Source organism: Haliotis asinina, chromosome 2 (assembly GCF_037392515.1).
Source record: "Haliotis asinina isolate JCU_RB_2024 chromosome 2, JCU_Hal_asi_v2, whole genome shotgun sequence".
NCBI lineage: Eukaryota > Metazoa > Mollusca > Gastropoda > Lepetellida > Haliotidae > Haliotis > Haliotis asinina.
In genome coordinates this window covers 29,685,488-29,695,582 of record NC_090281.1, presented here as the reverse complement: position 1 = coordinate 29,695,582, position 10,095 = coordinate 29,685,488, and the positions used below count along the sequence as shown (strand labels likewise).

The 10,095-nt window shown below is 39.9% G+C and overlaps 1 protein-coding gene across 1 annotated transcript; it reads right to left on the bottom strand.

Moving 5' to 3' along the window:
* Positions 1-2,156: 2,156 nt before the first annotated feature.
* On the bottom strand, positions 2,157-7,577 carry LOC137272449 (lanmodulin-like). Its single transcript, XM_067804830.1, has 6 exons — positions 7,527-7,577; positions 6,616-6,666; positions 5,430-5,554; positions 4,368-4,517; positions 2,758-2,804; positions 2,157-2,248 (listed from the first exon to the last, which is right to left on the bottom strand). The coding sequence occupies exons 2-6, from the start codon at positions 6,654-6,656 to the stop codon at positions 2,204-2,206; spliced, it is 408 nt and encodes a 135-aa protein (XP_067660931.1). The 5' UTR covers positions 6,657-6,666; positions 7,527-7,577; the 3' UTR covers positions 2,157-2,203.
* Positions 7,578-10,095: the final 2,518 nt, after the last annotated feature.

The following is a 10,095-nucleotide window of genomic DNA, read 5'->3' as shown; positions in this document are numbered from 1 at the left end:
CAACCATTACATTGGTTAACCGCCCCTGGTACCAATGATATGATGACTCGACTCCAGCCAATATCAGCATCTTGAGTCAGTAGATTTATTCTAGTTGCTGAGGGTTCGTATTCCAGATTCTGCTCATTACTATTTGTTATCTGTCATCCCCATACTCACAAAAACAATCACGATAAAGTAATACATGCCTGTCATACATGCCTTCCATCATCGTAAAGGTTCGCTTTGTGAACGGTCAGGAGTTGGAATCTCAGAACTTAGTCTGTATTATCTGGACTTCCATCCCATACTGACACACCACGATGTGGTGAAGTGAGTGAGTATAGTTTTACGCTACTTTTAGCAATATTTTAGCATTATAACGACAGGAACTTCAGAAATGAACTTGACATACTGTCTTCATGAGGCGATTCGACCCGAGTCTTCGTCGTGACGAGAGTATGATGTGCCCACTAGGCTACCCTACCGCGCCCTGGTGTAGTATAACTGAAGTACTGTTCATGGTAGGGTTAAAACCAACTCACTCACTCACTTCGAACCACAGTATTTATGAGGTCTGTAATGTGGGAGAAATATCCGAAGTAATGTAAGTCTCAGAGAACCGGAACATGAACCTACGGTTGTTGGCGTCTGACTTGCCGAAGGGAAGCAACTCTGCACTTGCGGCGCCTAAGTAACTGGGTCATCCCTGCCACAAGCAACAAAGAACGAAAAAACTCTTGATTCTTTTGTTCTTGTAACCATTAGATATGAAAGACTTCTGGTTAGTCTTAAGCGGAACACAATATTCATTCTTTAAAAACTTGTGGTTGATTAATACCGAGAGATTAAAAGTTGCCCAAAAGCTCTGTCGCCAGAGCAGGGCAGCGAACCGGAAGTAACGTGATATGAGGAAGGATTTTCAGTTAGTTGTATAAAGTGTGTAACAAGCTAGTCATTTTGCCGAATTGTCCACGTCAACAAAGACATGTCGAATCGTTACCTTGCCGTAAACTGCTCCCAGGGGTTGTGTGATAGTGTCAGCGTGCACAGATTTCCACCTGACTAGTTTGTGCTGAATGAGCTATGATTGTAAGTGCAAAGCGAGAGTTGTGGAAGCCTGTAGTATATATTAAATCATGTGGTTCGACCCTTCCTCGCTTCCAGGATAGACAACGCTCTTTGGATTTGTTTTCATCGAGTTCAAAAATCAAAACTACTTAATAGTTGTAGTAAATGAATGAAGACCAAAAGGAGTTTGCATGACACAACTTTCAACATAATGATTTCTTCCTCGGAATCGAGGGTGTGATCGAAATAACAGTGGCATTGTAAGTAGCATTATATTGAGAGCCACCTCACTTTCAAGAGTGAAACTGTTACGTCGATATGTCATGCAAAGTGCTATTGTCTATCAATCAAATACTACCAGTGATATTTTACTACCAATTAAACGTAGTTTTGGTTTTGTAACTTGGTGAAAACAAACATAAAGAGCATAAATTATATTCTCAGACTGGCGGATGTTGGCGACTGGGCGCCACCATTATTAAAAATCGTGACATCACGGACTAAAGTCAGTTCCAGAATAAATTAGATTATGGTTTGCTTTCAGCATGTTAGAAAATCAGAACTGCTCGTAGTTAAATAAGTATTTACGATTTATAACCTTTATGACAACAAGCGATTTTGACAGAGTCGTCTATGAAAAGTTGTAACTCGGAAGATAGGCAAAGATGGCAAACATATATGACAGTAGATTGTAAAAACACACGGCTTTCATTTTTCACAACTGTCACGATTTCAGATTTAAACAAACCTGTAAACAAGGTAATTTACCCCAGGAAATATACATGAATTCTATATCGGCCCCGATAGGCATGCCTCGCACTAGTCACAAAGATGTACCCCTCTGATTTAGTTGAAATTTTGTTCGCGAGAGAAAAGTGAGCACTGTAGTGAAAAAATTCGATATAAGGTCATTATATGTTGAAATGACTAGTTTTAATGATGGTTTTTAATTAAGAACGATGCCAATAATTTTTTTATGTATTTGTAACCCCCTAGGGTGTATGTGGTCTTTAAAACACGATAACAATAAACTTTCGTATTTGAATATACGTATGATAATTAAAATAAATACTAAATATTATCAAATATCAGACTGGAAAGACGCATTTTCTTTCTAACTGTTTTATTCCAGAGAAACTTCCGTAGGACTCGCCTATTTTCCAACTCCAATGGGGATGCTAGGTGGGACCATCAGAACCTGGGTAGATACAATGATATCAACAACTATGAGTCAAGGACAGCGTCGATTTTCCTTCCACGGCTTTTTTAAAATGGTGAAATAGTCAGAAAAATGACCATCATAAATCGTCAAATAAATTATGACAAGACTACTTTCATAGGAATTTTGAAATGTGGAAAGGGCTGTTTTCAAATGTGTAAGTGCAGTTTTCTAAATTCTAGTCTTAAGATTCTAGATTTAGTCTTAAGATTTAGTTAACAGGTCAATGTGTAAGTTGAATTATGCGATCTTTACTTCCTTCTTCTTCATCCAGTAGGATGTTTTGTGGGTTTGAGGTTCTTAAAGAATAGTTGTCAAATTTTCAAATACATCCACTGATTTTTAAATCCGCTTGTGACATGGCAGCAACAGATGTAGGCATTTTGTTCATTAATTTAGGGAATTCCATTTTACACGTCTTGTATGCATAAAGGCAGGGAGCTAAACAGATCATGTGAGTAACTGCCAGTAAGGCAAATGAACCTTACCATAGCATACTTGGCCTGGAAATCCTTAAGCGAGACTTTGCTATCACCTGAAACATATTCACAATACGATGACAGTTTCGTCCAATGTCAGCTTTTAGAATGGCTTTTAGAAAGAAAGACTCAGTTTCACATGTGAGAACAGCCGACTTCATCCAGGAGTCGGTTGGATTGCTGTTCTGTTCCACACACTGGATGTGCACACGATGCAGTGGCTTTTCAGACAGCTTCTCCACAAAGGATCTGCTCTGAGCAGACTTCACCTGGTTTACTCCCATCGCTGTACCGTTCAGCAGTATATCACCATCAACAAAATCAACTTCAAATCTTAGATTACGCCCATCAATCTAGACACGCTTAAAATATCTGTGGAATTCTTTGCTTTTATCATGAGCCTTGACGTGCATCACCAAAGGATCATCCGATAAATAAATATGACTGTACAAAAGTACACAATAAAATTCTATCATGAAGAGCCTCCACATTAATCAAACCCCGACCTCCAGAATTGACTGGCATATACAATCGTTTAAGAGAGGAACGAGGGTGGTGTGCTCTGCTATCAGTCATGATCCTGCTGTTCATGCGGTCAAAACTTTTGTCAAGATGTCTTATTTTGTCCCATCAACTACTCCAAAGGAATAGGAAAGAACTGGCAAAGCATAAGTTTCGAGCATTTAGCTCTGAGCTCTAGATTTTCTTTAAACGAGGTGTATGCTCTATTGGAAGTATGTCTTGAATCTGGGCATTCTGGAACTTGTCTCGAACTTGCATTCCAAGATAGATGTGGGCCTGATCTTCCGCAAGATGCTCAGTAACTCCTCCCCATTGCAACCATACCGATCAATCATGAGTTACCTTGCCACGCTTCAAATGAAGAGTATTATATTTGTCGAGTCCAAACGTCATGCCAATACCATTAGAAAAGGATTCGAGAATAACCTGTTCTTGAAAAATGGTATCTCCTTTGGCAAGGTGTGTGATATCATCCATGTAGAGGAGATGGGTAAGCCATGTTGGGGACCTTTGCTGAGGAGGTTATTATACCTACAGAGGAGGTTATTACACCTACAGAGGAGGTTATTATACCTACAGATAAGGTTATTACAGCTACAGAGGAGGTTAGTACAGCTACAGAGGAGGTTATTATACCTACAGAGGAGGTTATTACAGCTACAGAGGAGTTATTACAGCTACAGAGGAGGCTATTACAGCTACAGAGGAGGTTATTATACCTACAGAGGAGGTTATTACAGCTACAGAGGAGGTTATTACAGCTACAGAGGAGGTTATTACAGCTACAACCAATGTATCTGTACTCACAGGAATGGCATGTACTTTCAGTCTTTGTAGTTTGATTCCATTCACATGCCTGCTTCACTTGTTTGATATGTGTATACCAATTAAACAACAAATGTAGTAATGATGAGACCAAGATTGTGTGCCCGTTTTGACAATGCAAGGGATTAGACAGGTGCAGGTGTTGGCAGGTTTCTATGTAGTACATTGCACGTCGGGCTTTATGATCACAGTCCGAAACTGACCATCCCCGTGTCGGACAAATGATTGACGTCACGAGCATCCACAGGATTGTGGATGATTCGAATACTCACCATCAGTGTCGAACTCGTTGTAAATCAACTTGACGTCGTCGAGGGTCAGAACGCCATCTTTGTTCGCATCATATTTAGCGAACTGCGCCGCTGCCTGATTGTTTCCTTGCAGAAGTGCCAAGAAATCGCTCTTTGTGATTGTGCCATCACCTTAAAAGCGAATCATTATGAGAATTCTCAAGTTGTAAGCACAAACATTCATGTGTCGGAATTTACAAATTGCTCTTATTCCTTGATCATTATTCATCGTGTTACGGTTGTGTTTGGACACTAAGGAAAGGTCGAAGTATTTGCGTGGGTCCTTTCAACCTCGAGACAACGATATATATCGGTAGGTCGGTATTGCACAACAGTGGCATCAAAGCATGTGTTTCTCTTTGAACAAGAAATGGAATTCAAACCAAGGGTCAAATTTGCAAACATTATGCAATGTAAATTCACAGAAAAGAAAAGCCATTTAGTTGAAGGTTGCGTCAGTTCATATACGTAGTTTGGGTCAGACCGTAGTCGATAGACAACAAAGCCATTAATTTTGGTTAAAGGTTGTGTTAGATCGTAGCCGATGGACAAGTTAAAGGTTATGTCAGATCACAATTGATAGACGCCACACATAATAAAGTGCAATCCATTTCGAGTTTCTGCATCATTTCATCTCAAATATCAATACTCTGTTCCTTTAATCTTACTTTATTCACATCCGTTTTAAGCTTATGTTTTTCGCTGTCTCGTTATCTATTTCTGATTCTGAGTCTCTCTTGCCCTCTTTTTCTGTCGTCTAAATACCCATGCGCGTCTTTCTACTTTACTTGCATGCTTTTTCTTCCCTGTGAGGGCGTTGGGGTAGTATAGTGGCAAAGGCGTTAGTTCGTCACGCCAAAGAGCCGGGTTCGATTGACCATATGTGTACAATGTGTCAAACCCATTCTGGTTTCCCTCTCCGTGATATTGCCAGAATATTTTGTAAAACGGCTTGAAACTAAACTCTCTCACCCACCTATATGTTTCGCTTTCTCAACAAATACATGAACTATTATGTGAAACAATTTACATTAATGCTCCTACCGTCGACATCACCAGTGTTAAAGTAACCTTCCAGTTCTCCTAGCACCAGTGTGCCGTCTTTATTGGCGTCAAGAGAGTCGAAAACGCTTTTAGCAATGGCATCTACTGTCTGGCTGGCGACAACGCTATAAGAAACATAAGATGATGGCTGACAATGGGTAGCAACACCCACAGTGAATGGAGTGAGTTTAGTTTTACGGAACAATCAGCAAAATTTCTGCTATTTGGCGGTGGTCTGTAAATATACGAGTCTGGACCAGACGATCCGGTGATCAGCCGCATGAGCATCGATCTACGCTGATAGGAAACAATGACGTAACAGCCTTGTCAGCGAGCCTGACCACCCGTAGTCGCCTTTTATGGCAAGCGTGGTTATTGAAGATCAATTCTAAGCCGGATCTTCATGGATTACATTGAATGGTATGATTACAATATATAGATGAATAAATTGGTTATCACAGTAAGGGCGACGTTTCGGTGTAAGTATCAATTAAGTACGTGAACAGGGATTAAGGGGCACATATACATCTGTTCGTTATTTACTTGATAGCGGCGTTAGAACCTACTCCGAAACATCGCCCCTAATGTAATATTCATGTCTATTGTTATAATTCCTCCCTAAATGCCTCTCAAAGAGATTATTTCACACTGCGAATTGCGTCATGCAGTCAATGTAAAATGGGTAACAAACCTCAGTTGTGAATGTTTATGCATTACATCTTACGGTCAATGAAAAATGGATAACAACCTCAGTTGGGAATGTTTATGCATTACATCATACAGTCAATGAAAAATGGGCAACCCAGTTGTAAATATTTATGCATTACGTAATACAATCAATGTGAAATGGATGACAAACGTCTGAGCATTACGCCACACAGTCAATTTAAAATGGACACCAAATCTCAGTTGTGACATTATTTACGCATTACGTCATACAGTCAGTGTAAAATGGATAACAACCCACATCTGATATTGTTTATGCATTAAGTCACACAGCTAGTGTAAAAGGGACGAAAACCCTAGTTGTAAATGTTTATGTCTTACGTCATCCTGTCAGCTGTAAACTGGATAACAAACCTTAGTTGTAAATGACCATGCATGAAAATTTACAACGAAACGTCCATGCATTACGTCATACAGAAATATAAAAGGGATAACAAACCTCAATCACACACTCACTTACCCAAGCACCAGCGCAAAAGAACACAAGAAGAGGGATCTCATCGTTGTTTAACTGGTTAAAAATATATATGTGCACGTTAGATTTACAGGACGTTAGTAATAGCGCAAAACATATGTGCACGTTAGATTTACAGGACGTCAGTAATAGCGCAAAACATAAGCCCCCTCTTTGTCTTGTATCCCGAACTCCCATTTACATTTAGTAAAGATGGCACTAATGTCATATAAATATGACATATATTTCTACATGATATTGATTTCATTTCGACACAGACATATGATTCCGCCAGTGCGACGCGTACACTGAGGAATTCCTAATTGTACTTATCCACATACGCATATAAACAAGTGTTTATTTTTTGCATAACCCCGTACTCACCCAATAATCAATTCTAGACCAGACACGACAGTGATCAACAGTATGAGCGTCGATTTATCCAACTGGAGTGAGTGGGTTTAGTTTTACTCCCCACTCAGCAATATTCCAGCTATGTGGAGTCTGGACCAGACATTCAAGTGGTCAATAGCAGGAGCATCGATCTGCCCAATTGGGAGCAGATGACGCATGTCACCCAAGTCAGCGAGCCTGCCCACCCGATTCCGTTTGTCGCCTTTTACGACAAGCATGGGTTGTTGAAAACCGTTTCTAGCCGAGCCGGACTCGTTGTCATCATCATCACTATCATCATCATTAATCACAGACCAATTAATTTCTTTCCTGGTAACAGTATCGAGTAAACCATTTTGACTAAAACAGTGGCATGCTGTTTAGTGAGCTCACAGGTATGTTATAATAGCTTACACTTTCTGAGCGTGGCCTAAGAAAGGTATTGATCACCGTGTTTGAATAAATTAGATTTAAAGTCTTAAAGTCAATGAGACATTTGAATACATGCAGCAGAACGTTCTCACCTCTGTGGCGGAGGGCAGGAAGGGTGCATTCGTTGTCCTTGGAGTATATATACTGGTTCCATGCAGAGATAAGAGGCAAATGCGTGGTCGTTTATAACATATTTAGATCATATTTTTTAAAGTGTCAACTTGCATGAAAAGATATGCACGTGTGTGTGTGTGTGTGTGTGTGTGTGTGTGTGTGTGTGTGTGTGTGTGTGTGTGTGTGTGTGTGTGTGTGTGTGTGTGTGTGTGTGTGTGTGTGTGTGTGTGTGTGTGTGTGTGTGTGTGTGTGTGTGTGTGTGTGTGTGTGTGTGTGTGTGTGTGTGTGTGTGTGTGTGTGTGTGTGTGTGTGTGTGTGTGTGTGTGTGTGTGTGTGTGTGTAGCGGGGTAGGGGAACATTTGTGCAATAACGTTGGATTCTTGAATTTTTAAATCTAACGTATGCCGTCGATATGATCCAGTCCTTTTCTTCCAGGTTGACCGACATGACGGTGGACGCGTCATGATCACTCAGGTGTCTACACTCAGGTTTCTACATGTGTTCACATGTCTATTAATGGCTAACTGCTACTTGGCTCAGTGACGAAATCTTAAGGATTCATATGGTTTCGATATTGACCGCCAGAGAACGTTGTTCCAGCAAGACAGATCCAGACCACACACATAGTACATGGCACCATCTAGTATCTCCAGATTGATAACGTTACAGTGACCATGGCCTTACAGCTTCCATGGCCTTCCAAATCGCCCAGCCTCAACCTTAGGCATTTGTAGGATGACCTCTGTCGTTGAGTACGTCAATCAGATTTTAGATCAACTGTCGCGGGCATTGCAAAAGAAATAGACCAGAAATCCACAAAGTCGAATTCGTTGGAGGTGTTTGGGTCTTTTGTTGTTGTTGTTGTTGTTGTTGTTGTTGTTGTTGTTGTTTTGGGTTTGGGGGGGGGGTTCTCTTTTGTTTTGTTTTTTCTCTTTGTTTTCTTTGCTTTGTCTCCTGTGGTTTATGTTTGGCAATGAGTTCATGAACGCGTATGCGTTTCTTTTTTGGGAGAGTACATATGTTAAGAGGAACAGTAAGGTAAATGTGTTTCAAACCAAAATTGTCGTAAGACAAAACTGATCTAATTACGAACTCAAAGGGATCACTAATGTTTCTTGTAACAGTAACTCGTTATACCTATTTCTACTGAAATGTGCAGCAAGCATCCGGACCAGTTCGCATATATACGTCTCATATGAGTGTTCGTTGTAAACCTTGTTTACTTGTTTAAGGAGTGGGTGAATGAATTTAGCTTGAAGCCGCTTTTAGCAATATTGTGATTGTGGGGGGAATCGAACCCGGGTCTGCGGCGTGACGAGCGAACACCTGACCACCAGGCTATCCCCACCGAACCTGTATTTTGACTAACAGGTCCTTTTTCGAAAGAAAATTATTTCTATAGTACCTAGAAAATAAAGCGTTTTGTAGAACAACTGACTGGCTACAAATATCTCAGTTTAATTCTTCAGTAAGTCTTCCTGCAGTTGTCTATCAGATTAATGGTTAACGATCTAAACTAAACGGTCCAGTTCGGGAGATTAATACGTACCGACATCGGTTTTGTTTTTAAGAAAAAGTTCTGTCATAGATTCAGAAGGTTGTGCGATGACGCTCCCTCAATATGTCTAAAGAGTAAGACCTCACCCATCTTTCATATGTTAGCTTTGGTGAGAAAATATGGAATATATGACTTATATATGTACCTGGAAACGTCTGTACCTCCCAGTAAACAACTACGGGCACACCTGGTTAAAACTGCTGTTCATGAACTAGACAACAAATACATTATTTCAGAACTATCTTCAAGAGCAGCTTTAGCACAGTATCACCTTATTTATGAAAATTGTCCGAGCAGATTATGGTGTCTTGCCCTAGAAAAACATCTATGATTTTTTGATATTGCAATGGTATTACACATCGGCACTTTAGTAATTCAGTCTCATGAATGTCTTTGTGGTGCGTTTACCTATGACATCGTTAAACATGTATTTCTTTATTGTAATGAAACGCAGTATGAAAGAGACAGACTAAATGAAGACTAAATTGACATTCTTGAGGTAGAAACGTTTGGTAGCCTATGGAACAATGATGACGATATATTACTATATTACTATGTTCAAGACCCTTGAGTATAAAACATGGGCAATGTGCATAAGTCGAATATGCAGAACTGTTAACTTGTGGAAACGATATTTGCATCAATGTATATAATTTCTGACACCTGTATATGCGATACTTGTTACTGTTTATCCATATCATTCCATATTGATTTACTTGCCGTAATGCACATGTGAACCCTGTACTTATCTTCATATGATATGGAGGAAATAAAGTATATCTATCTATCTATCCATCTATCTATCTATCTATCTATCTATCTATCTATCTTTGAACTAATCTATATATGATTATTGAAGGCAAGATGTTATTGTTCCGGCGATAGTATTTATGATACCAATTCTTTTTAATGGGGTAGAGACTCCAGCAAAAAGACAACGTGCAATACAACCCATCCGGTTTCCTGTACACGGAGAGTGAGTTTAGTTT

Coding starts and splice junctions, on each gene's coding strand:
- LOC137272449 (XM_067804830.1), bottom strand. CDS start 6,656: ATGAGATCCCTCTTCTTGTGTTCTTTTGCGCTGGTGCTTGG. Junction 5,555..6,615: donor TCTTTTGCGCTGGTGCTTGG/GTAAGTGAGTGT, acceptor TGTTTCTTATAG/CGTTGTCGCCAGCCAGACAG. Junction 2,249..2,757: donor TCCAGGCCAAGTATGCTATG/GTAAGGTTCATT, acceptor GTATCTACCCAG/GTTCTGATGGTCCCACCTAG.